Genomic DNA, 23,925 nt, shown 5'->3' on the forward strand with positions numbered 1-23,925 from the left:
CATAGCCCCAATCCTGGTGGTGGGGGGAGGTGATCAGAACCTTTTCATGTCTTTAGACCTTGAGTCTCGGCTCTGGTCCCAGTCAACGCCGACGGGAGAGTTAGGAGGAGCAAAGTGGGGTCCACAGACTTCCAAGCAAGGTGAGCTGGGCAATGTTCCTCCCACCTGTCAGAGGGCAGCTGGGTGAGAAGCCAAGGGCCTGAGGGGACAGGGCTACAAGGGGAGTTTGTGCTGGGCCTGGTGTCCCAGGCTGCAGACTGGAACTGGACATGAGGACTCCCCTACACCCTCCCAAGTCAAAGACACTCCAAAAAGTCAGTTTCTCGACTTTATTAGCCTGGAGCTCCTCCCCACCAGCCCCAGGGGCCGGTTGCTGGTCCCTGGGCACAGTGAGCAGGGCTGAGGTCAGATGGGTTCGGCCCCTGGCCATGGCAGCTTGCTTGGGACAGCCGGGCCAAGGGAAGAACAGGTGCAAAAGTCCAAATGCTGGCACTTCAGGTGTGGCCGGCACCCAGCCAGGCACAGTGGGTAGGTGGGGCACCATGCTTCTCTCCTGGCCACAGGTCGGCTGTGTAGCAGCGCCCTCTCCCAGCAGCCACTAGGAACAGCTGGTGATTCTCGCCAGGAACTGTTGTGCCCACCACTCGTCCAGGTCAATGGGCACGAAGTCTGTGGGCAGAGAAGGCTGGGCAGTGATGCTGCCTCCCAGGCTGGCCAGCATCTCTCCCCTGGAGCTAATCACAAGCCACTCACCCGGACTCCGAGTGCGGCAGGCGCTGGGAAGAAGAGGTTTCTGCACAAGAGTCCCCTCCCTCATCCCCTGGGGTGGGAACCTGGCAGGGCCTGGGTCAGGATCAGAGGGGCTGGGGGGTTTCTCCTGGGGAGATGGGGTTGGGGGGCTCACTCTGCAGCCGGGGATTGGGGGTCCTCTCCACGTACTGCACAGGCCTCGGCCCGCCCTCACCGGCTGGGCCACCATCCAGCTGCTGCTGCACCTGCTGCCAGGCTGTGGGAGGAGGGCAGTCGGGCTGAGCCAGGTCCCAGGCACCCCATCGCCCACCCAGGGCCTGATGGTCACCCTGGACTCCAACCCCACACAGGGCTGGTCACAGGACACAAGGACAGAGTGCCAAGGAAAAGCACAGCCCTGCAGCAGCTGGGGGTCAGCTTGAAGTGGGGCCATCCCGGGTCCATGTTACTGCACCCAGCAGCCTGGGCCGCACCCTCTGGCCCCGCTCGCTACCTTCGGACACAAAGCGGACATTCTCCTCGTGGGCCAGTGTGTAGGTCTCCTGGGTCCCCTCGAGGGATGGGGACGTGGAGGGGGCCCGCCGGCCATTCACACGATTGAACACAAGCCTTGGCCCTGGACTGCAGGAAGGGAGGAGACGGACATGGTTGGTGCCCGTCCCAGGCCCGGTGCTGCCTGGCAGAACTCAGGAGCAGCCCCGGGCCAGCCCACTGTCCCCAGACCCGGCCAGCCTAGGCACTTCCTGAACCCCAGAGAGCAGCCACCTGCAGCAGCCAGTGGCCCAGGCCTCTCTCTTGCAGGCCCCAAGTCATCAGCAGCTCAGCTTACACCTGCAGCCCTCTGCCCTGAGGGAAGTGAGTGACTGTAGGGTGGGGGCCTCAGTCTTAAGTGTCCCAGACCCCTGGTCGGGCCCCACTCCGTGCCCCTCCGAGGGTCTTGCAGGTGCCTGTGCTGCCACCTGCATCCCATCAGCAACCCAGATTCTGACCTGAGCCACGACCCGGTCCATGACCATGTCTCTCTGCCCCAAACCCCCACTCTGGGTGCAGTTCTAGGCCACATTCTCGCCCCACAGAAGCGCCTCCATCTCCATGATGTTTCCCTCTGTGGACGGATGGACCTGGACGGGAACGAGGGGCTTCTGCCCTCTCCCTGGCTGCCCCCAGGTCCCATGGGATGAGCACTGGGTGCCGGGATAGGCAGTCCCTGAGTGGGGAGAGTGACTATAACCCTCACTCACTCCCCACCAGCCCGAGACAAGGGGCGATGCCAAATGAGATGGCTCCCGCAGTGCCACACGCAACATCTAGCAGGTCCCTAGGCCCGTCCAGGCCAGCAGGGCCTAGGGCAGGGATGGGCGGCCCCAGCTGGCCAAGCCCTGAGCACACAAAGCCCGGCACAGGGCCATGGAGGGAATGGGGCCGCACCTACAGCCGGAGGTGGGAGCCGGGAGTCCTGGGCTGTGCCTGCTCCGCCAGGCACTCGCCGTCCCGGCCGGCCTGCTTGCCTTCCTGGGCTCAGGTGCCCCAGCGCCGCTCTCGGTTCCTCCTCAGCTGAGAGGGGCACTAAAATAAAGAGGAGCGTCTTGAGGGGCGCAGGGTCCCGCCGGCCCCGGGGCTGGCAGGGTCTGGTGGCCGCAGAGGATCTTAAAACGTGCAGGTGGTGGAGATGGGACAGGGGCAGGGGCACCAGCACCTCCCAGGCCTGCCCACTGCCTGAGTTTCTGCACAAACCACAGGGAATTAAGTTTGTCCACTTGGAAAGCCCTCTTGCCTGCAACCCACTCCCATCTTGGAAAGCCAAAAACTCCAAGAAAGCTTGGAGGTTGGATTATCAATGTCTAAGAAGAGAAGAACATTGCCAGGAGCTGTGAATCGCAGGGCGGAGGTGGTGGCCCTCGGGCTGAGATGGGCCCCGGGAGGCAGGCACCGCCCCAGGGGTTCTGGTTACGTAAGGCCGCTGCTCTCTGGGGAAAAGGGCACCCACCCAGCGTGCACCTGTGGACCACTGCCAACCTCTCCCACTTCCAGGGACACTGCTCCGGGCAAACTTCAGCCCAGGGAGTGGAAGGCTGTGGAGTGTATCCTTTCATCTCCCCTCCACAGCTCACCCTTTTTTCAGCCCATGAAGCTGGGCTTGGGAGAGAATCCACCTGAGCACATCACATGCTGAGTGGGGACAACGCTAGGATATCATCGCAAATCCACCAACAGAGTCCATGGCCCTGACCTAGTGCAGCCCCCAAGCCAGCCCCCCAGCCTGCCCTCACTGGGCCTCAGACCCCCCCCCCCGCCGTCTCTCGCAGGCTGCCCCTTCTTGCCCTGTGGGGTTCATGCCATTGTCCCTTCCTGTGGCGGTCCCCATGCCCTCCATCTGCCCTGGGGTCCGGTGACCACATGGCCCCATTTCATCTACTCAATGACTTATATCACCTTAGTTTATCTTACTGTCTCCCCGAACCGTCTCCCACCAGGCGGAAGAACTTTTCAAAGGTGTATCTGGGCAGGGCCTGGTGGCTTACGTCTGTAATCCTAGCACTTTGGGAGGCCAAGGAGGGCGGATCGCCTGAGGTCAGGAGTTCAAGACCAGCCTAGCCAACATAGTGAAACTCCATCTCTACTAAAAATACTAAAAATTAGCCAAGCATGGTAGCGGGTACCTGTAATTACCAGCTACTCGAGAGGCTGGGGTTGCACTTGAAACCGGGAGGGGGAGGTTGCAGTGAGCCAAGATCACGCCACTGCACTCCAGCCTGGTGACAGAGCGAGACTCCGTCTCAAAAACAAACAAAGGTGTATCTGGCCTGTCACAGTCATGGGTAGTGCCCAGACCCGTACCTGGCAGGAACCAGAGCCAGTACACGTCGTGGGTGATAAGACGTGACCCTCCGGGTGCACCAGAGGAGACGCGCAGGGACCCCAACACCCCCCTCCTGCGCCCAGTCAGTGAGGGATGAGGAGTGGCGAAAAGCAGCAAGGAGAAAAAAAGGCAGGGCAGGGCCAGGCACAGTGGCCCACACCTATAACCCCAACGCTTCCACAGGCCAAGGCGGGAGGATTGCTCGAGCCCAGGAATTGAATACTAGTCTGGGCAACACAGTGAGACCCATCTGCATAAAATTTAACAATTCACCAGGTGTGGAGCTCGCCTGTTGTCCCAGCTACTCAAGAAGTTGAGAGGTGGGAGGATCGCTTGAACCCAGGAGGTTGAGGCTGCAGTGAGCCATGACTGCACCACTGCAACCCCTGGCCTGGATGACAGAACAAGACCTTGTCTCAAAAAGTAAAAAATAAAATGAGGCAGGGAGATGGGTGGCAGCGTGGGGTGGGGTGGTTCAGAGGGAAGGTGGTTGGTTGGCCAGGCACGGTGGCTCACACCTGTAATCCCAGCACTTTGGGAGGCCGAGATGGGTGCATCACTGGAGGTTGGGAGTTCGAGACCAGCCTGACCAACATGGAGAAACTCTGACTCTACTAAAAATACAAGATTAGCTGGGTGTGGTGGCACGTGCCTGTAATCCCAGCTACTCAGGAGGCTGAGGCAGGAGAATCGCTTGAACCTGGGAGGTGGAGGTTGCGGTGAGTGGAGATCCTGCCATTGCACTCCAGCCTGGACAACAAGAGCGAAACTCCATTTCAAAAAAAAAAAAAAAAAGACAGAGGGAAGGTGGTTGCCCCAAGAAGGTGAAGGAGCAGGGTGGGGGCTTCATGCAGAGGTCCCACTGCTGCCAGAAGCTCCCAGCACTGGGGCCTGGGGGTGGGCGGGTGGGTGACCCCAGGGAACAGAGGGCAGCACAAACCCTGCCCTGCCCAGGGCTCCTCCAGCCCTGCCACACATGGGGTGAAGTCCACTCAACTCCCACGTCTCACTGGCTGACAGAGGACCTCAGATGGGGACTTCAGGAGAACAGGCCGGGCGCGGTGGCTCACACCTGTAATCCCAGCACTTTGGGGGGCCGAGGCGGGCAGATCACGAGGTCAGGAGATCGAGACCATCCTGGCCAACACGGTGAAATACAAAAATACAAATTAGCTGGGCATGGTGGCCCGCGCCTGTACTCCCAACTACTCAGGAGGCTGAGGGAGAATCGCCTGAACCCGAGAGGCAGAGGTTACAGTGAGCTGAGATCGCACCACGGCCACTCCAGCCTGGGCGACAAAGCGAGACTCCGTCTCCAAAAAAAAAAGAGACAACAGCCAGTGGCCTGGTGTTGCCCGCTGGGACCCTTGAGATTCCAAGGGGAGGCCACAGTGGCCGGACTGAGGCGCCTGTGGTCTTGGGAGGGCACTGGGTTAGGAAAGGCAGAAGCAACGGCAGGGGAGGAGGCCCCATTGCCCCAGGGTGTCTGGGGTGAAGGGCGGAGGAGGGCAGCGGCCCTGCCCGACGGAAGCACACGCCCGTCTCCCCCACTGAGCTCTGCAAGGGCAGAGCCGGGAGACCTTGAGGAGCAGCGCCCGGCGCTCTCCGCGAACGGTGGCCTGGGCCTGCTGCACGTCAGGGTTCCAGCCGCCGCCCAAGGTCGCCCGAAGCGCCGGCCTCGCCGCTGGAGGCCCCCGCGACCCAAGAGCGGGCCGGCTTTCTCCCCGCTGGGGGCCCGGGCCCGGCCAGGTGAGGCGGAAGCGCGAGGCGCAGGCCCGCGGGCGCGTAGTGGGCAGGACCCGCTCACCCCACGCCGCCGGAGCGCTCGCCCCGCCCGCAGCACGTGGCCGGACCTCACTAACATTTCCCCCAAGGTCACCCTCCGCGCCAGGGCGGCCGGCGGGGGAGGGGAAGCCGGGCCGGGGCCGCTCGCGTCTCACCTCGACAGGGGCCAAGGTCCCGGCGGCTGCGCGAAGGGCTGCGCCCGCGGGGGCTGCGAGGTCGGCGGCGCGGGCTGCCGGCATTTCAGGAGCTCGCCGAGCCGGCCCTCCACCTGCTGCTGCGTGGGACCTGCGGGCACCGGAGGGCGGTCAGCCGCCGCCTCGCCCCGCCCCATCCCCGTTCCCGTTCCCCGGCCCTTGCGCACCTGTGCGGCGCTGCGCGACCAGCTTGCTGGGCCCCTTGGTGATGGTGTACATGGCGCGCCGCTTCCACACCACCGCCGGCCCCCGGCCAGATCCGGCCCCTGCGCCCGGGCTCGCACTTAACGGACGGCGGGCGCTGCGGGGAGGGGGCGGGCCCGTCACACGCCCCCGGCCTTTAAAGGGCCCGCACGGGCTCGGGCCAACCCCGGGACACGCGGCGGAGGCAGCGCTCGGGCCCTTTGGGAAGCTGGCAGGCGGGGGCGGAGCCGGCAGCAACCCCGCCCCAGTCCCCGGCGGCCCGAGGCCAAGGCAGACGAAGCGCCCTGCGGCCCGGGAAGGCCGTTGCTGCCTGGAGGCTGGGTGAGTCCCGGGGCACCGCACTCAGACTGCTGGCGGCAGGACCCAAGGGCCCTGCGGGGTCAGCCGCGATGTCCGAGCAGGGGCCTGGGAGTCCCGGGGCCCACCTTTGACAGGCGTTGGAGGAGAACCTGTGCTGGGGGTCCCCGTGCTGGGGGGCCCTGTGCTGGGGGGCCCTGCGCTGGGGCGATTCCTGTGCTGAGGGGCTGCTCTGTGCTGCGGGTCTCTGTACTGGGGGCTCTGTAGTGCTGGAGGTGTCTGTGCAAAGGGGCTTTGCTGGGGGGGTTCTACACTGGGGGACTCTGTTGGGCATCTGCTGGGGAGCTCTGTGTTGGGGACTCTGTTGGGGCGTCTGTGTTGGGGACTCTGTGCTGGGGGGCTCTGTGCTGGGGGCATCTTTACTGGGCTGCTTTGTGCAGAGGCTGTAGGCAAGGGTTTACCACTCATACTTGGGGAGCCTCAGCCAAGATGCCTGCAGAGGCCTGAGCCAGTGTGAAGGGTCACCCTTGGCTTGGGTCTTGGGACTGGATCTAAGAAGAGGAAAAGGGGCTCATGCCCCTGGACTTGGGTAGAGACATGATGCCCTGGGAGCCTCCCTCCCACCCCAGGGGTCAGAACCCTGGCTGCACTCTGCCCCACGTCCTGCCCCCCACGCTGAGGTGCACCCAGAGGCCGGACATGTGTCTCTTCGGCCCTTGTGGCTCCTGTACCCGCCCCACAGATGCGAGAATGTAGCAGGCGAGGTCTCACTAACGCAGGCCTCCCTAACGTAACAATTATTATTATTATTATTATTTATTTATTTTTTTTTTTTTTTTGAGACGGAATCTCGCTCAGTCACCCAGGCTGGAGTGCAGTGGCGCGATCTGGGCTCACTGCAAGCTCCGCCTCCGGGCTCACGCCATTCTCCTTCCTTAGCCTCCGAGTAGCTGGGACTACAGGCGCCCGCCACTGCGCCCGGCTAGTTTTTTTGTATTTTTAGTAGAGACGGGGTTTCACCGTGTTAGCCAGGATGGTCTCGATCTCCTGACCTCGTGATCCGCCCGCCTCGGCCTCCCAAAGTGCTGGGATTACAGGCTTGATAACGTAACAATTATTTTAGTGCGGAGTGGTTAAATATTAAAAGCTAAGCTGTGCAGGAGCGGTGGCTTATACCTGTAATCCCAGCACTTTTAGAGGCCCAGGCAGGTGGATCACCTAAGGTCAGGAGTTCGAGACCAGCCTGGCCAATTTAGTGAAAACCCATCTCTACTAAAAACAAACAAACAAATAGAAAACAATTAGCCGCGCATGGTTGTCGGCACCCATAATCCCAGCTACTCCAGAGGCTGAGGCAGGAGAATCACTTGAACCTGGGAGACAGAGCTTGCAGTGAGCCGAGATCATGCCACTGCACTCCAGCCTGGGCAAAACAGTGAGACTCCGTCTCAAAAAAAAAAAAAAGAAAAATGCCGGGTGTGGTGGCACGCACCTATAATCCCAGCTACTCGGGAGGCCGAGACAGGAGAATCACTTGAACCTGGGAGGCGGAGGTTGCAGTGAGCCAAGATCACATCTCTGCACTCCAGCCTGGGTGACAGAGCAAGACTCCGTCTCTAAAGAAAAAAAGCCAGCGCCCTTCCTCAAAGGCTGGAATGTAACAAAAGCCCACCAAGAGTTGTACCCAGTCCTCTCCTGGACCTTGAAGCATGACAAGATAATGAAGGAATTCTCTTTTTCTTTTTTTTATTTTTTTGAGACGGAGTCTCGCTCTGTCGCCCAGGCTGGAGTGCAGTGGTGCAATCTCTGCTCACTGCAAGCTTCCCCTCCCAGGTTCACGCCATTCTCCTGCCTCAGCCTCCTGAGTAGCTGGAACTACAGGCGCCCGCCACCACGCCTGGCTAATTTTTTGTATTTTTAGTAGAGACGGGGTTTCACCTTGTTAGCCAGGATGGTCTTGATCTCCTGACCTCCTGATCCGCCTGTCTCGGCCTCCCAAAGTGCTGGGATTACAGGCGTGAGCCACTGCGCCACGGCCAGGAATTCTTTTTTGTTTGTTTGTTTGTTTGTTTGTTTTTGAGACGGAGTCTCGCTCTGTCGCCCAGGCTGGAGTGCAGTGGCCAGATCTCAGCTCGCTGCAAGCTCCGCCTCCCGGGTTTACGCCATTCTCCTGCCTCAGCCTCCCGAGTAGCTGGGACTACAGGCGCCTGCCACGTCGCCCAGCTAGTTTTTTGTATTTTTTAGTAGAGACGGGGTTTCACCATGTTAGCCAGGATGGTCTCGATCTCCTGACCTCGTGATCCGCCCGTCTCGGCCTCCCAAAGTGCTGGGATTACAGGCGTGAGCCACTGCGCGCGGCCAGGAATTCTTAATAGGACCCATTTAGGATTAAACAAGTTTACTGGGGGTCTGAAGAAACTCTCCAGGCCTCCACAGACAAGTTTATTGGGAGCCCGAAGGAACTCTCCAAAACCTTCATGATTTAGCAGGAGACAAGATTAAGTCAGTTTACTGAGGTTCCAGAGGAAGGTCTTCAGAACTCAGACCTTAATTATAGATTAAAAGAAGTTTGGCCGGGCGCGGTGGCTCAAGCCTGTAATCCCAGCACTTTGGGAGGCCGAGACGGGCGAATCACGAGGTCAGGAGATCGAGACCATCCTGGCTAATACGATGAAACCCTGTCTCTACTTAAAAATACAAAAAACTAGCCGGGCGACGAGGCGGGCGCCTGTAGTCCCAGCTACTCGGGAGGCTGAGGCAGGAGAATGGCGTAAACCCGGGAGGCGGAGCTTGCAGTGAGCTGAGATCCGGCCACTGCACTCCAGCCTGGGTGGCAGAGCAAGACTCCGTCTCAAAAAAAAAAAAAAAAAAGAAGTTAATCACTTGGCCAGGCGCGGTGGCTCACGCCTGCAATCCCAGCACTTTGGGAGGCCACGGTGGGCGGATCACGAGGTCAGGAGATCGAGACCATCTTGGCTAACACAGTGAAACCTCGTCTCTACCAAAAATAGTGAGCCGAGATCACGCCACTGCACTCCAGCCTGGGCGACAAGACAAGACTCCGTCTCCAAAAAGAAAAAAAAAAAGTTCATCACTTGTGTCTTTAGATGAATGCATACTTACACATAGACATACAGCTTGGAAGGTACATAACCTCTGGAAAACTTTGTAATTTGAGTTGGTCTGGCGGGAATTTCCAGGCCTTCTGCCTGTAACTGGTTGCAGAAATAAAAACCCTCTTCCTCCCCAGTTCCTCTGCATCTCGTTACTAGAGCACAAGAAACAGCAGCCCGACTCTCAGTTTGGTCCAGCAACAAGAGGAGACTCTGCCTGTGCCAGTGTCAGGGCCTGAGGTGTCCAGTGGCCCCCACATTCTCCAAGGAGAGGTCAGGGATGCTGTGGCTGAAATCGGAGCTGTGGCGGGTAGGCGGCGGGGCCCAACATGCACCACAAGGAGGGGTGAGGGGAGGTTCTTGGTGGTGGGGGTGTCAGCCCGAGGAGCCCCCACCCCATGCACTGGCCCTGCTTCTCTTCTCTTCTGGGAGCTCCAGGCTTACTGGGAAGCCCTCAGGGAAGCTTCTGACCCAGATGGCCCTTGGCCCTGCACCCGTCCTCAGCATGGCTGAAGAGCTGAAGGAGAGAGGTTTCCATCCCCAGCTGCCTTCTCTGCAGGGCTGGGCCGGGCCTGTGGCCCTGAGAGGGCAGAGGAGCTGGCGAGCCACATTCAGGGAGGCCAAGCCTGGCATGTGCCCTGGGAAGGACTCCTCGCGGACTGCCTCTTTTCTGCCTTCTTCCCCACCCCTGCCCCCACCTTCCCCACTCCCCCACTTCCCCTCCCCCCAGCAGCACCAGGCAGTGTGTCCTTCAAGGAAGGCCAGTGTGATCCCCCGTCATCTGTGCAGCCTGTGTCCTGCCCAGGCTTCTCCCTGTGGCCTTCAGCACAATCACTTACACAGGCCAGGGAGGCAGGACAGGGTGCTGGAGCCCCTGTGGCCTGAGGGCACGTGCTCCTTCGGAAAACCTGGCGGCCAAGAGCAGCCGAGTTAGAGTGCGGGCGGTGCTGGGGAGGGAAGCTCCCTGTGGGGAAGGGCATAACCTGAGCTGACACAGGCTCCCGAGGGTGGCCCCCACCCTTGGGGCCCACTGCAGGCGGCAAGGACAAGCTGGACTGGCCCAGAGCCCAGCAGCCCCAGCCTCTGCCTCAGCCAGCAGCCCCAGCCTCTGCCTCAGCCAGCAGCCCCAGCCTCTGCCTCAGCCAGGAGCCCCAGCCTCTGCCTCAGCCAGCAGCCCCAGCCTCTGCCTCAGCCAGGAGCCCCAGCCTCTGCCTCAGCCAGCAGCCCCAGCCTCTGCCTCAGCCAGGAGCCCCAGCCTCTGCCTCAGCCAGGAGCCCCAGCCTCTGCCTCAGCCAGCAGCCCCAGCCTCTGCCTCAGCCAGCAGCCCCAGCCTCTGCCTCAGCCAGGAGGCCCAAACATCCAGCCCCAACAATGGGCCACATCTGAGGTCACAGCTTGGGTCCAGCAGCCCTCATAAGGGCCCCCTGGGAGGAGCAGTGGGCAAAAAGGGACGGGGGCAGGAGGAGAGGCCAGGGGTCCTCAGGGCAGCAGGGAGCCGAAGAAGGCAGAACGCCAGATGGTGAGGGCCGGCAGCTGAAGTCCTTGGCACCTGCCTAGGGGTAGGCTGGTCTGCCCCAGAGGGGCCTTCCTGGCCCCACTTGACCTGAGGACAGCTGGCAGGGCTCCCATGCTTACATGGCATCCATAGGGCCCGGGCAAGGACGTGAGAGGTCAGGTCTGGACGTGCCCCCAGCTCAGCTGCAGGGGCCTGGGGCCAGTTTGAGTTGGACAGGAGCCCTCGCCAGCCCGGCACAGGCTGTAGCTCCTGGTGAGGTCAGCGTCCCACCGTCCGGTCCTGCCTACCTTCCCCTGGATAGACACTGTCTTCGTTTGTGAAGCTCTCACAAAGGCCACGTTTTCGGTGGCAGGGGAGGCGGACAGGCCTGGAGCAGGACAGCGGGATGGAAGGGGCCTCCCCCAGCATGCCAGGTCCTCACAGACCCCAATCATCCTAATAAAAAAGTACTTTTTTTCCTCTTGAAAAAGGTTCTAGTTATGATACTAAGATTTTATGTAAAAAGTGAACAAAGCTCAGGTTTTCAGTCATCCTCAGTCGGTTTTCCACATCTAAAACCCATACCCTGACCTACGCAGACTTGAAGACAGGTTCCTTCAAGGCTCTAGCTCAGGTTCTGCTGATGGAGGAGGCAACCACTGGCCCCCCCAGAAAAGCCTCTGGCTGGAGTCTGCCACTCAGTTTGTTTGGGACTGTTCAGCCTGTTCCCAGATCCAATGGTGGCCCCCCAAAAATACATCCACCTGGAACATCAGAATGCAACCTTATTTGGAATGAATTTTTGCAAATATAATCAAGGCAAGGATTTTGAGATGAAATCATCTGGGGCCAGGCGTGGTGGCTCATGCCTGTAATCCCAGCACTTTGGGAGGCTGAGGTGGGCGGATCACCTGAGGTCAGGAGTTCCAGACCAGCCTGGCCAACACGGCGAAACTCGGTCTCTACTGAAAATACAAAAATTAGCTGGGCGTGGTGGCGTGCAACTATAATCTCAGCTACTTGAGAGGCTGTGGCAGGAGAATTGCTTGAACCTGGGAGGCAGAGGTTGCGGTGAGCCGAAATTGTGCCACTGCACTCCAGCCTGGGCAACAGAGTGAGACTCTGTCTCAAAAAAATAAAAAATAAAAAAATCATCTGGGATGAGGGTGGGCCCTAAATCCAATCACAGGTGCCCTTGCAAGACAAAGGAGAGGGAGATTTGGGCACAGACACAGAGAGGAGAAGGCTGCATAAAGACTGGAAGATTGGAGTGATGTGTTCATGAGCCCAGGATCACCTGGGGCCACCAGATGCTAGAAGAGGCAGGAAGGACTTTCTTGCAGGGCCTCTGGAGGGAGCTGACACCTGTGTCTTGCGCTTCTGCTCTCCAGAACTATGAGGAAATAAGTCACCAAGCTCTGGGGTAATTTTCTACGGCAACCACCAAAACTCAGACACCAAGGAAAGTGGTGGGGGGTATGGAGACGGAAGGGGGCTGCAGAGGGCTTAGGAAGGACGCTCAGGACCCCAGGGTGGGGTCCAGAGAATGGGGCACATGGCACTGCACCCCAGGAGAGGAGCTGGACCCTGCTGTTGGACCTGAATGCCATGGGCCTGGATTCCCAGGATAGCCTCTGAGGGTGTGAGGACAGGTGTGGGTGGGGCTGTGAGCCCTCCAGGCCCTCTGTGGCAGAGGAGGCTGAGGAGCTAAGGTACAACAGGATTTGCCCCTCCTTAGGCATCCCCGAGCACCTCCTGTAAGCCAGACCCCAAGATGGATGGGGCAGGCAGACTCCTGGAGCGGGAGGTGCAGCGAGGGGACCTATCCTTCCCAGGAGGATGTGTTCAGGGACTGGGCGTGAGCATCAAGGCCAAGGCCAGCAGGTGCTGCTGTGTGGGCAGGACCGGGACTCCATGTCCCTCCCAGCGTGGAATCCAGAACCCGGGGTGCTCGCGGCACTGGTATTTTATCGCGTAGATAAGCACACACTGGGAGGGGTGGACTGTGTCACAGTCCCTTCCACCCAGTGAAAGGTAGGTTCTTCAAGACGGGCTTTGGGGAGCCAAATTCAGTCTCAGGAGAGGCTGAGCGATAACCCAGCTTCTACAGCTTTGACCTCGGCTACCCAAGGGGGGACACCACCAGGAGTGGCAGGGACTGGGGGATCCTTCCAGGGATCCATGTTTGGCGTCCCGTGGGGATCCCAGACTCCCGCCAGCCACTGACACGCGTCCACGACTTCCCAGAGAGAGTGTGTGTGTGGCCACATGTGGCCGCTGCAGCAAACGCCTCCACTCAGACATCCAGTCTGGCTGCTGCCCTCCCAGGCTGTGAGCTCGAGGGGTGCCGAGGGCAGGTGTGGCCTAGCCAGCATGCATCCCCAAGTCATGAGCGTGCAGGCGAGCACCAGCCTGAGGTCAGGCAACACTAAACCTGCCATGCGCTGGGCATTGTGGGCAGCTCCTGAACACTGTTCTATTCAAGGGGAGAAGCAGGGAGGCCCAGAGAGACTGATCTCGGGTTCCTCTTACCTGTACCTAGGGAAGCACAGGTGAAACCTGGGTGAGGAGAGGTGCCTGGACCCCAGGAGAACCCCTGGTCATCACAGGTCCCTCCTCCTAGGGCTCCCCTTGAGGTGGGGGTTGGGGGCAGGGTGCACGTTGAAGGAGGCACAGGGAAAGTCCTCAGCCCACAAAAGGAGAGATGGAGGCGGCCAGTCAGGCAAGGAAAGAACGGGCTTGGGCTGAAGAGCCTGCTGCAGGGTCTGCCCAGTCACCACCACGGAGGACACCACCATCCCCTGGCAGGGCTGTCCCTGACCCCTGACTCCCTGAGCCCCCCAAGCCCACGTTCCCAGTCCCAGACTGGCAGACTGTAAGCCACTCTCCTGCCCTGAGCCACGTGACTGGCCCTCCCTGGTTTGCCCCTTCCAACGTCCTCGCCCTAGCCAGAACGATGTCGGATATGGAGTTCCCATTGGTGAAAAATGGCCCAACAAAGGCGCTAAGACAGTCCTGACTACAGAGTCAGGCTCTGGGCACTTTCTGGAGCAGGCCCGGCTCGGAGGCTGGGACCCCAACCCTTGGGCGCCCACAAATCGCGGCCTGTGAGTTGATTTCGGGGGTCATCGCCAAACCCTTCACACTATCCGTGAGGCCCGAGCTGGTGCTGTTACCCCAGTGTCACAGAGAAACCCTGGGGCATCATTGGTGCCCCTCCCGCAGGCCCCCCAGTTCCTGCAGGCTGGGACCGCCCGCCCCGCCCTCTGCCGCCCCTGTCGCCCCCCCCGCCCCGACCCGCCCCTCCACCCTCATGTCCCGCCCCACCCCTCCCTAGCCCCGCCTCCTCTCTCGGACCCGCCCGGTGTGGCCCCGCCCCTCCGGCAACCCCGCCCAAAACTCTTCCCAACAGGGGCCCCAGCCCCGGCCAGCCTTCTCCACGCCCCGCCCTCTCCCCAGCCCCGCCCCGACAGGGCTCCGCCCCCATCGACTCAGGAAGGCCAACGGTTTCCATGGCTCAGGCCCGAATCGAGACTGTCTTCCAGCCCGCGTACCTCACGCCCGCTCCTTCCCCTCGGGGACTGGGGGGCACCGCGAGACTCCCACTGTCGCAGCCTCGCCAGCTGGGTCCTCCTAGGCAACCGCCAGCTCTCTTGCGAGGAGCCCGGCTCCAGGGGCGGCGCGTGCGCAGAGGGCTTTCCGCGTCACAGTCTCTTGGGTGTATGGGCCGAAACCGGTATACACAGCGCCGCTGGTGTAGTGGTATCATGCAAGATTCCCATTCTTGCGACCCGGGTTCGATTCCCGGGCGGCGCAGTTTGTTTTCTTTTTTCCCACTTGAACCATGAACTCTCGCTAACGCCAGAGATTTATAAAGGAAAGAAAACCGGAAACCAAGGGAATGCGCCCAGTCTGGCGCAGCGCTGACACATTTCGGAGAGTGACAGGTGCCCTGAAAACCGTGGACGGCCATGGGCGACAGGGTCCCTGAGCTGAGGCGCCTGTAAACCAGCAAGCCAAGCTCGCCGTCCAGTCCCCTGCCCGGGGCCGCCACCCACCGCCGAGCCGCTCCCCACCGTGCCTCTGGCGGCTGCGGGTCCTTTAACGAGAGGCGCGCGTGCTCCTGGGAGTTGTAGTTTATCAACTCCCGACGCGCCCCGAAGCATCTGGACTACAGCTCCCGACGTGCCCCGCGGGATCCCGGCCGCCGCCCCCGATGCGACCAGTGCCGTGTCTGCAGCTGGGAGGAGTTGCTGCCGCGATGCTGGTGGCGGCGGCTGCGGAGCGGAACAAGGAGCCGATCCTGCACGTGCTACGGCAGTACCTGGACCCGACCCAGCGCGGCGTCCGCGTACTCGAGGTGGCCTCGGGCTCCGGCCAGCACGCGGCGCACTTCGCGCGGGCCTTCCCCCTGGCCGAGTGGCAGCCGTCGGACGTGGACCAGCGCTGCCTGGACAGGTGCGGCCCCCGGGGCGGCCACTCCGATCGGTGCGGCCGGCCGGAGCCTCAAGAGCTCATGCCCCGCAGCCCCGGAGGAAAAAGATGCGGCTCGGGCTCTGAGGGTGCGGGGTGGGAGCTGGGAGTGCCCCCGGGGCAGGCCCCAGATGTGTGGCCCCCGCGGCTGCGGAAGTGGGTGGGCCTCGAGGTCCCCTTTCCCAGCTGTTTTGGCCTCCGCTCCGCAACGTGCCCCCCCGCCTTCCCTTAGAAAGTCTGTGGGGGCGTCGGAGAGGCGGTTGCGCAGGACTCGGCCTCCACCCAAGCCTTCCCCTCCTGCAGCATCGCGGCCACCACGCAAGCCCAGGGTCTGACCAACGTGAAGGCCCCGCTGCACCTGGACGTGACGTGGGGCTGGGAGCACTGGGGCGGGATCCTGCCGCAGTCGCTGGACCTGTTGCTCTGCATCAACATGACCCACATCAGCCCCCTGTGCTGCACGGAGGTCTGTGGGGGGCCCAGCAAGGGCGTCTGCCCTGGTGCCCCTCATCCTGGATGGGGGCAGCCAGCATGCCAGATTTGCCCCTACCACAGTCGGGGTGAGGGTCTCCGGCCTCAGGCCTTGGGTTCTTTTGGGGGCAGCGCCTCACTGCCGTCCTGTTCCCTACTCCCCAGGGGCTCTTCAGAGCAGCAGGACACCTGCTCAAACCCAGAGCCCTGCTCATCACCTACGGGGTGAGTGGGCCTGTCCAGGGCGGCCTCCCGCTCAAAGTCCTAGCTGCTCTCTCCTGCCCTACTCAGAGTCCTCCCTCCTTGGCTCCCTGCCCCCCGCCCAGCCACCAGCACAGCCTCCCCTCCACTTCCACTCTGCACCCCTCCCCAGGTCACCTGCCAGCCTCCCTACCCCCTTGCCCACCAGCCTGGCCTTGGCTGACTCCCTCTTGGGGACAGGGAGGGGGTGCCCGTTTCATTCTCTGGACCCCAGCCTGCAAGTCTGTCCCGGGCTCTCTGGGAAATAGCGATCTTGGTCCAGTGGGCTGTGTCCCCATCCCCGCAGCCCTATGCCATCAACGGGAAGATCTCTCCCCAGAGCAACGTGGACTTTGACCTAATGCTCAGATGCAGGTCAGAGCTAGTGGCAGGGGGTCTGGCTCAGGTGGCAGGTGGCTTGGGTGGCACCCCCCCCAGGCCACAACTCCATCTCCCCCCGCTCTGCAGGAACCCGGAATGGGGCCTTCGGAACACAGCCCTCCTGGAGGACCTGGGACAGGCCAGTGGCCTGCTCCTGGAGAGGATGGTAGGTTGGGGAGCGGGGGCCCAGGCAGCCTCTCTAGGGGTTGAGGGCCATCCTCCAGTAAAGCGTTTCTCCAGGTGGACATGCCAGCCAACAACAAGTGCCTGATCTTCAGGAAAAACTAAGCCCCTCCTTCACCCCACACACCTGCATCCCTGCTGGAGGCTCTGTGGGGCACAAACCCTGCCTCCCTAGGCTGGGCCTTGTGGACAACAGCCCCACCCAGTCTGCACTCTCAGCGGGTGGCTGAAAGTCCCAGCCTGCTCAGAATAAAGCATCTCCTGCTGCCGGCTTGCTGGTGTCCGCCCCACCTCCTCCTAGGAGCACCTTGTGAAGGTGGGTGGGAGACGGGGTCTCTTGTGGGGTCAAGGGCTTGGGACGTCCTGGTCCTTGCTGCTGGAGCTTGGGCAGCAGGAGTGGGGCCAGCACAGCTGCTGAGGCAGGATGGAGCTAGTGGGGGATGCAGGGGTGGACTGGCGCTCCCTGGTGACCTTGTACCAAAGCCCAAGCCCCAGTGGGTGGCAAGGCCCCAGCAGAAACTGGCTGGGGATGGGGCGCCTGGAAGGGTGAGGGTCGTCTGACCAGCAGCAGCAAGCCAGGAGGTCTAGGGCACAGGGAGCGCGTTTATTCAGCGGGACGGGGCAGCGCAGGCCCCTCGTGGGGGCTAGTCCTGGAAGCGGTTGAGCAGCTCGCAGGCCTGCTTCTCCAGCAGCTCCAAGATTTTCTTGACGCGCTTCTCGCTGGCAGCGCGGACGTAGCTGCTGGCGTCTAGCACGGCCACACCATCGCGCACCTCGCCCATGATGACCAGCGGCCCGTCGCCCGCCGTCATGTTGGGGCAGGGGCAGGCCCAGTCCATGCCACTCAGCGTCACCTCTAGGTACTTGGTGCCCAAGAACTTGAGGCCCATCTTGTCATCCTTGAGCACATCCTCGAGCGCCACGCGGGCGATGCCACCGGCAGCCTCGGGCTCCTCCAGCACCTCCGTGAGCCGGCCCACGATGGCGAAGTCGCTGCGGCACAGGCTCAGTGCCAGCTTGCTCCGGAGGCGGCAGGCGCGGCAGGGCGGCGTGCGGGGCACGGGGCAGGCATCCTCGCAGCTCTCACGGCTGTGGAAGTTGTTGCCGTTGCCCTCGCAGCCACCGTACACGAAGGGATGGCACTGCTGCAGCAGCGGGCTGTAGGCCCAGCGCGGCTCCCAGCCTTGGCAGGGGCCTTGCACGGCAGGCAGCACGCAGGCGTCACCGGGGCCACGGGCACAGGCCTGCTGGCATGCCTCGTAGGTCTCGAAGCCCCGGGCCACCCCGTCACAGCCACGGGCCGGGAAGGTCATGCAGCCGCCCCGCTGTGGGTCAAAGTGCCAGAGGACAAGGTGTGGGGAGGTGGGGCCCGTGCAGGCCTGCACATCCGGCAGGCACTCGGCCGGGGCTGGGATGCTGGGGGCTCTGTCCCTGGCCGGCTCTCGCTGGACCACAGAGAGTGGGAAGTCAGCCCGCAGCAGGCCAGCCGCATTGCGCGCAGTGCAGGTGTACAGGCCGGCATCTTCGAGCCGCGCGTTGTAGAGCACCAGCTGCCCGATGCTGGTGACCACCACGTTGCCGTACATCTGATCAGGGCGCATGATCAGGTTCTCCCGCTGGTGACTCTGCTTCTCCCAGGTCACGGCAGGTGGCGGGCGGCCGCTGACGTCGCAGTGGAGGCTGGCCGTACCCCCTACCTGCACCGCCTGTGGGGAGGGGCTGCTGTACAGGGCAGGAGGCACTGGCGCGGCTCCAGGTGTGGGGCGGGCAGTGGTCTCTGGCGGACCTGGGCTGCTGGGCGGCCAGCTGAGCACGTGTTTGCAGGGCACGATATGGAGGTGCAGGCCCCGCAGGCAGGCCTCCGCGTCCATGTAGCAGCGGTTGTAATAGGTGAGGCCGTCCGAGGCGCAGGTGAAGCTGGGCTCCTTCTCACAGCGGTCACGGCAGCGGCACACGGGCTGCCCATCCCAGATGTCGCAGTCGGAGCCCTGCTGTGGGCATGCAAAGCCCTCGCAGGAGGCCGCTGTTGTGGGTGCGGCTGGGCTGTCGGGGAAGCGTGCTGCCACGCAGCTCTGCAGTCCACACACGTTGGTGCAGCACTTCTCAGCAGTTGCACAGTCCTGGGGATGGGGGACACTTAGGTGGGAGTCCTGATGCCCCCCCGCCCTGGGGGCTCTGGCCAGGCCCCTGCATAGGGAGGCCCAGGTGGGGTAGCAGGGAGCCCCCTGCTCTGCGGCCGCCACCAGGGCCGCCTCCCCAGGGACTCAGTGTCCTTTCCATCCTCTGTGGGGAGCCACGGCGCCAGAGGTGCCACCTGGCTTCACCTTCCAGAATCCTCACACCCCCAAGCAAGTTCCATTATTCTTGGCACATTGTACAGGACGAGGAAACTAAGGCCCAAGGAGGGCGTACAGTGCTCGGGGCTACCCAGCAGGTGGTGCAGGCCAGGACAAAGGCTGAACATTGGCTGCAGCACCCCCGTCACCGTCTACACTGGTCCCAGATGAAAGGAGAGGGTGGGAGGAGAAGATGGAAGGAAAGGATGGGAGGAGTGGGTGGGAGGACAGAGTGGGAGGAGAGGATGGAAGGAGAGGGTGGGAGGAGAGGGTGGGAGGAGAGGATAGAAGGAGAGGCAGTAACGGGGTGGGGGGGATCGCCAGTGGATGATGGTGTCCAGGGTAGGGGGGAGGCACATAGGGAGCATGAGAGCTGGAGTGAGAGGGCTCTTATTCTTAAATGAGGGCAACGATGGGGGTGTCTCTGGGCCCCTCAAGGGGCCCAGACCCAGACACCAGCAGAAGTCTGGGGAGCCCGGGCAGAACGCGGCGCCTCCAGTAGGGTCTTGCCCAGGTTGGCTGCCCCAAGCCCTGGGACCCCAGCCCGACCACACTCACCTGGTCCCCGCTACACTCACGCTCACAGGTGCTCTGGGCGTCCACCCACAGGTTGGGGCTGAGCTGGTTGGGGCACACGCCCGGGTGGCTCCCCGGCCCTGGCAGCAAGCTGGCCCCCGAGGTCAGCCGGAGGAGGAGCAGGAGCGGCAGGAGTGGCTGTGGGGCGGGCATGGGGGCCGCCGAGCCAGGGGGCCGGGGGGTGTGGCCACCAGCCCCTCTTCGGGCTCCGCCGAGCCCAGCTTCCTGCAGGCATCCACCCTCCGGTCCTGTGGTTGGCGCCCCCACCCGAACCCCGGGGCTCCCTTGCCCCTGAGGCCAAAGCTTGCAGCAGATGCTTGTCCTGACGCCCCTGCTGGGTGGGTTACGGGGTCTCCAAGTTCTCAAAGGCCGTCTGTGTGACGCTGGTTCCTCTCCAGCTTCAGCCTGGCCCCTCCGTCTGAACCGTGCGGGGGCTCCCCGGCCCTGGTCAGCACAGGGCAGAGGGGAGGAGGTTGGGGAGGGGCCAGAGGCCCAGGAGCACAGAGCCACTGGCCATGAGGGTCACCGGGTGCGGAGGAGGGCTGGCTCTGGCTGGAGAGGGGGAGGAGAGGGGACCCTGTAACCCGAACCCCTTCCTCCACCCCTGGGCTGAGATCAGTCTCCTTGACGACCCTCAGGAGGGTGGGGGCAGGGCCAGCAGATCCCAGCTTTTGTCCCTGACGCCCTCTGGACCCCAGGCTCCCATGCTGTGGGGTGGCAGGCACAGGCCCTCCCCGCGGAGCGTGGCTGACCACAGCCTGGGTCCCCCAGGTCAGGTCCAGTCTGGCAACGGTCACGTGTGTCCGGGTCAGGCCGAGGGCTTCACTCTGCTCCTTTGAGGTTCCTTCCCGTTCCACAGCTGTTGTAGGGCCACAGGGGCCTGCAGGATGCCCAGCACAGCCCAGTCTTCTATGCTCTGCTGCCCCTGCTGGGGTGGGGCCCAACCTGGCAGGACTGCATTCCCAGAGACCCCATCCCTGAAAGCAGGCTGCGGGCTTGGGGCTCAGGCCCGTCCCCAAGGCGGGGCAGGTGCAGCAGGAAGAGGCCTGTGGCCGCCCACAAATATAAGAACAGCACCACACGCTGACGCCGGAGCCTCGGCCCACGCACTGCGCAGCCCTGGACATGGCTCTGCGTGGATGGCGCCGCCCGAGGGAAGGCCAAGTGCAAGGGTGTCTGCAGCTGGAGAGAGCAACTGTCCTGGGGCACCAGAGCCTTGCCCTGCCCCAGCCCCCCTCCCCACCCCGTCAGCGGGGCACACATCCCCGGGCTGGCTCCTCCTCGTCGGGGAGGGCAGGGGGCTGGCCTGGCTGGTGCAGGACAAAGGGCTGCCTGGAATCTACCTTTCCAAACCCTCAGTGGCTCCAGAAGTCTGGGGCCTCCGGGAGTGGTTCTCTCTGAGACCGGACGGGGGAGTGTCCCCCTGACCCTGTGTCTGACCTCTGACCTGGGAGGCAGGGTAACAGGAACGTGGTCTGGTCAGAATGAGACCCAGAGATGCCTCCAGGCGCCACAGTCCCTGCTCTACAAGGGGACGGGGGTGGGGTAGCTAGGCCTGACCCAGCTGCAGGCGGCTGGGCTGGAGCTGCCAGGGAGGGGCCTAAGGCCCGGATGAGCCCACGAAACAGCAAAGGGAAGCACCTGAGCCTGAGGCTGTGGTCCCTGTACCAACTGGAGTGCCCCGTTCCAGCTTGCACACCTCCGGGGTGTCCACATACCCCTGGGCCAGGCATGGCAGGTACCCCAGATTGGCCAGCGTGCAGGCTGCTCTCTGCTGAGGGGGCTGACTGGAGGGCCTGGCCCTCTGGGGTCCTGCTGCTGGTGGGGACAGTCCACCCAGGCCATCTGCTGCCGTGGACCATGGGCCGTGAGCGAGGGCTCGGTACAGCCCAGCTGGGATCCCGTCCACTGGGAAGCGGAGAATGGCTGTGACCAGGCCCAGCCGCAGCCCTCACTTTTTCTTGAGGCGAACGCAGCTAACTGTCGCAGGTCGGCCTGGTCAGCGCAGGCGACAGCAGGCAAAACAAAGGCCAGAGGTCAGTGCCTGGTACAAAGCAGCACTGGCCCCTGGCACGGGGCACCACCACTGCCAGACCCACCCCACCAGACACAGCAAAACGTGGGGACCACAGCCGAATTCCATTTACTGTACAAAGAACGGTTCAGAAAGAACCAGGAATGGTGGAGTGTCTAACAGCAGTGCGGGTAGTGTTGATGCCGTGAATGTAGGACCATGTAGGTCCTCAAAGTCTGTGTGGTTTGTTCATAATCCCAAACAAGGGTCCTGCTGGCAGCAACAGGACAGGTGGGGCCAGGACAGGGAGGCTGGAGCAGGAGGCCAGTGTCTTTGGGGACTGTGGCAGGGCCGCCTGGCCGGGGTTCCCTTACTCATCTGGCAGCTCATGCAGGCCACGGCCCTCATCTCCTGGGAATGAGCCATGGGGCGAGTCCACTGGTGCCCAGTAGCACCCTCCATGGAACCACCTTGGGAAGCTTGCGCCGTGGAGTCCAGCACGGGGGTCCTCGGTCCTGGGAGGGCTCCTTCTGTGTGCTGGCCATGCCGTGCTGTGTGGCCCGAGGGCAGGAGGTAGAGGTGAGCACCAGTGCTGTGGGCAGGCCCAGGCAACTGCTACCCTGCAGAGGGGCTGCTGGGGCAGGCGTGGGCAGAAGCACTGGGTGGAGGAGCGGCCAATGGCTTCAGGAGAGAGGTGGCCGGGCCTGCGTCCCCGGGGCTCAGCACAAGTGCCTGGCTGGTGGGCCTTTGAGGAGAGGCCTAGCCTCCCAAGGTCCCCAGGTGGACGTGGACGTGGATGAGGTGGTTCCAGGCATGTCCCTAAGAAGGCCAGGATGGTTCTGACGCCGTGCGACCTCACAGGAGAGCTGCAGCTGTGGGGACCCCAGGGCCAGCGACAGAAGCTGCCGAGAACAGGAGGTTGCACGCAGGTGCCCGGGACCCGGATGCCACCGCCCACCGAATATTCATAAGTCTACAGATAGCTCTGCACTCTCCAGGGTGGGAGATGATGATCTGAGTTTTGAGTGTCAGTGTCCCCGAAGGAGTCACATCACAGCAGGAAGGTTCTCAGTCCCACATGGGGAGGGATTTGGGGAACAACAAAAGTATGGGCTCCCAGGCGCACCTCCTTTCTCCTCTCTCCTAAGTGCTGCTTGGGCTCTGACCACAGGACCACACCCTCCATCCACTGCCAGCACAGTGACCACTGAGGTCACCCGAGCTTCCAGGGGAAGCACCGGCCCCATCTGCTCCCCCCGGCCTCTGGGCAGCCCTGCCACTTGCAGTGCACGGATTCACAGGACGCTTTGACCATCGCTGCTGCGAATCCCCTTCCCGAGGCGTCCCAAGTGCACCCCCACAGCTGGCGTGGCCACCAAGTCACCAGCGCACCACGGGACCACACCCAGGCTTCCCTGAAGGCCCCTTAAAATATACAAAAAAGGTGAAGTGTTCTCTATATAAATAAGAAAGGCGAGCCAGGCTCCCCGCCGGGTGCCGGTCGAGCCAGGCAGCTGGGGAGGTCCGGCTTGTTTCAGACCAAGAAGCACCAGCAGCGCAGCCGCGCCCTCCTCCCGCCTGCCGCACGTGCTCTGTGCATGCTGCTCCTCGCACCCGGCTCCGGTGTGAGGAAAGCCCAGTGCTCTGGAGGCAGCTGTGTGGCCAGTCTCCACGCAGGTGGCACTGGCCCGGCATCCAGCCAGGAGTGTCCAGCTCGAGCCCTCCCGGCATCTGCACAGGCGGCTCTGCCCGTCCCTGCTAGGAGATCTTGCAGTTACTCCGCGAGCAGTTCTGGGGGGGGCTCTGGGGCGGGCGGATGGACTTGGACCTCTTGAGGCTGTTGCCCTTGCTGCCGCCGCCCCCGACCCCGCTGGCCAGGGAGTAGGAGCGGCCATGCATCATGACCGCATTCATGCCGTTGGCCATCGAGAAGGACTTGAGGTGGCTCTTGATGGTGACGGGCAGTGGAAGCTTGTCGATGAGGTGCACGGGGGTGCAGGAGACGATGGCCCGGCAGCAGAGATCCTGCAGGCTGAACACTGCAGGGCAGAGGGGGCGTCAGACCATGGGGCTGTGGGGAGGCCCTGCACAGGGAGACCTGAGGTGAACACTGCAGGGCAGAGGGGGCGTCAGACCACAGGGCTGTGGGGAGGCCCTGCACAGGGAGACCTGAGGTGCCCAAGAGAAGCCCGGCGGGGTCTCCACACTCCTAGTGGTGTCCCCCGGACTGGGATCCCGGAGGACCTGGATGCCCAAACTTCTCTGCTCAACACGGATATGCCCACCGGCACGCCATCCCCTGCCTTGCTCCCTAAAGCCAGGCACGCTGGCAGTGCTGCTGGGGGGCTGCCTGAGGCCGCTCTGCCCAGCTCCTGGCCTGGATGCTGCAGGCCCGGTGTGAGGCCTGCGTGATCTGGCCCTTCGAGCCGACCTGCTCTGCAGCCTCTGCTGTATCTCTGGTTGGGTTTTGACTCAATCTAGCTTGACTGTCACCAGCTCCAGTCTGCAGAGCTGGGGAGGGGAGCTCCATACGGGTGGGGGCTAGGTTGTGCC

General features: G+C 62.7%; 4 protein-coding genes, 1 non-coding gene and 1 pseudogene across 11 annotated transcripts in view; 2 read left to right on the top strand and 4 right to left on the bottom strand.

The window, feature by feature from the left end:
• Positions 1 to 315: 315 nt before the first annotated feature.
• Positions 316 to 6,245, bottom strand: MCRIP2 (MAPK regulated corepressor interacting protein 2). Of its 2 annotated transcripts, none has more exons than XM_033236382.1 (5): positions 5,757 to 6,245; positions 5,551 to 5,680; positions 1,244 to 1,371; positions 940 to 1,006; positions 316 to 669 (listed from the first exon to the last, which is right to left on the bottom strand). In XM_033236382.1, exons 1-5 carry the CDS (start codon positions 5,806 to 5,808, stop codon positions 654 to 656), a joined length of 393 nt encoding a protein of 130 aa, XP_033092273.1. In that variant the 5' UTR covers positions 5,809 to 6,245; the 3' UTR covers positions 316 to 653. The 2 variants fall into 2 exon arrangements, with proteins under 2 accessions (XP_033092273.1, XP_033092272.1); XM_033236381.1 differs by having other exon boundaries at positions 905 to 1,006; positions 5,757 to 6,236.
• A 2,857-nt stretch (positions 6,246 to 9,102) lies between these two features.
• Positions 9,103 to 14,467, bottom strand: LOC117097441 (annotated as a pseudogene).
• On the top strand, positions 14,444 to 14,514 carry TRNAG-CCC. Its single transcript has one exon. It is a non-coding gene; the product is annotated as a tRNA-Gly (tRNA).
• Positions 14,515 to 14,867: 353 nt separating this feature from the next.
• On the top strand, positions 14,868 to 16,718 carry METTL26 (methyltransferase like 26). Of its 5 annotated transcripts, none has more exons than XR_004443096.1 (6): positions 14,869 to 15,156; positions 15,475 to 15,637; positions 15,808 to 15,867; positions 16,084 to 16,257; positions 16,351 to 16,429; positions 16,504 to 16,717. XR_004443096.1 is itself a non-coding variant. In XM_033236391.1 (6 exons), exons 1-6 carry the CDS (start codon positions 14,915 to 14,917, stop codon positions 16,549 to 16,551), a joined length of 660 nt encoding a protein of 219 aa, XP_033092282.1. In that variant the 5' UTR covers positions 14,871 to 14,914; the 3' UTR covers positions 16,552 to 16,718. The 5 variants fall into 5 exon arrangements, 3 of the variants coding, with proteins under 3 accessions (XP_033092283.1, XP_033092284.1, XP_033092282.1); XM_033236391.1 differs by having other exon boundaries at positions 14,871 to 15,156; positions 16,190 to 16,257; positions 16,504 to 16,718; XR_004443097.1 differs by lacking the exon at positions 15,808 to 15,867.
• A 36-nt stretch (positions 16,719 to 16,754) lies between these two features.
• On the bottom strand, positions 16,755 to 21,338 carry WFIKKN1 (WAP, follistatin/kazal, immunoglobulin, kunitz and netrin domain containing 1). The gene is made up of 2 exons (XM_033236387.1): positions 19,341 to 21,338; positions 16,755 to 18,566 (listed from the first exon to the last, which is right to left on the bottom strand). The coding sequence occupies exons 1-2, from the start codon at positions 19,509 to 19,511 to the stop codon at positions 17,091 to 17,093; spliced, it is 1,647 nt and encodes a 548-aa protein (XP_033092278.1). The 5' UTR covers positions 19,512 to 21,338; the 3' UTR covers positions 16,755 to 17,090.
• A 144-nt stretch (positions 21,339 to 21,482) lies between these two features.
• The window catches only part of RAB40C (RAB40C, member RAS oncogene family), a 42,536-nt gene continuing 40,093 nt past the window's right edge, over positions 21,483 to 23,925 (bottom strand). For both annotated transcript variants that reach the window (XM_033236390.1, XM_033236389.1), the window contains exon 7: positions 21,483 to 23,411. In XM_033236390.1, coding sequence (XP_033092281.1) covers positions 23,131 to 23,411 — 281 coding nt within the window. In that variant the 3' untranslated portion in view covers positions 21,483 to 23,130. The remainder of the gene's footprint in view (positions 23,412 to 23,925) is intronic.

The sequence above is a fragment of the Trachypithecus francoisi genome, unplaced genomic scaffold (assembly GCF_009764315.1).
Source record: "Trachypithecus francoisi isolate TF-2019V2 unplaced genomic scaffold, Tfra_2.0 Lachesis_group15, whole genome shotgun sequence".
Taxonomy (NCBI): domain Eukaryota; kingdom Metazoa; phylum Chordata; class Mammalia; order Primates; family Cercopithecidae; genus Trachypithecus; species Trachypithecus francoisi.

What these genes read in the sequence shown, in the direction of transcription:
- WFIKKN1 (XM_033236387.1), bottom strand. Translation starts at nt 19,511, where the DNA reads ATGCCCGCCCCACAGCCACTCCTGCCGCTCCTGCTCCTCCTCCGGCTG. An exon ending in GTGAGTGTAGCGGGGACCAG is followed by an intron (nt 18,567 to 19,340) that starts GTGAGTGTGGTC and finishes CCCCATCCCCAG; the next exon opens with GACTGTGCAACTGCTGAGAA.
- METTL26 (XM_033236391.1), top strand. Translation starts at nt 14,915, where the DNA reads ATGCGACCAGTGCCGTGTCTGCAGCTGGGAGGAGTTGCTGCCGCGATG. An exon ending in GACCAGCGCTGCCTGGACAG is followed by an intron (nt 15,157 to 15,474) that starts GTGCGGCCCCCG and finishes CCCCTCCTGCAG; the next exon opens with CATCGCGGCCACCACGCAAG. An exon ending in GACCTAATGCTCAGATGCAG is followed by an intron (nt 16,258 to 16,350) that starts GTCAGAGCTAGT and finishes CCCGCTCTGCAG; the next exon opens with GAACCCGGAATGGGGCCTTC.
- MCRIP2 (XM_033236381.1), bottom strand. Translation starts at nt 5,808, where the DNA reads ATGTACACCATCACCAAGGGGCCCAGCAAGCTGGTCGCGCAGCGCCGC. An exon ending in GGACCTTGGCCCCTGTCGAG is followed by an intron (nt 1,372 to 5,550) that starts GTGAGACGCGAG and finishes CCCTTCCTGCAG; the next exon opens with TCCAGGGCCAAGGCTTGTGT. An exon ending in TGTCCGCTTTGTGTCCGAAG is followed by an intron (nt 1,007 to 1,243) that starts GTAGCGAGCGGG and finishes CTCCTCCCACAG; the next exon opens with CCTGGCAGCAGGTGCAGCAG.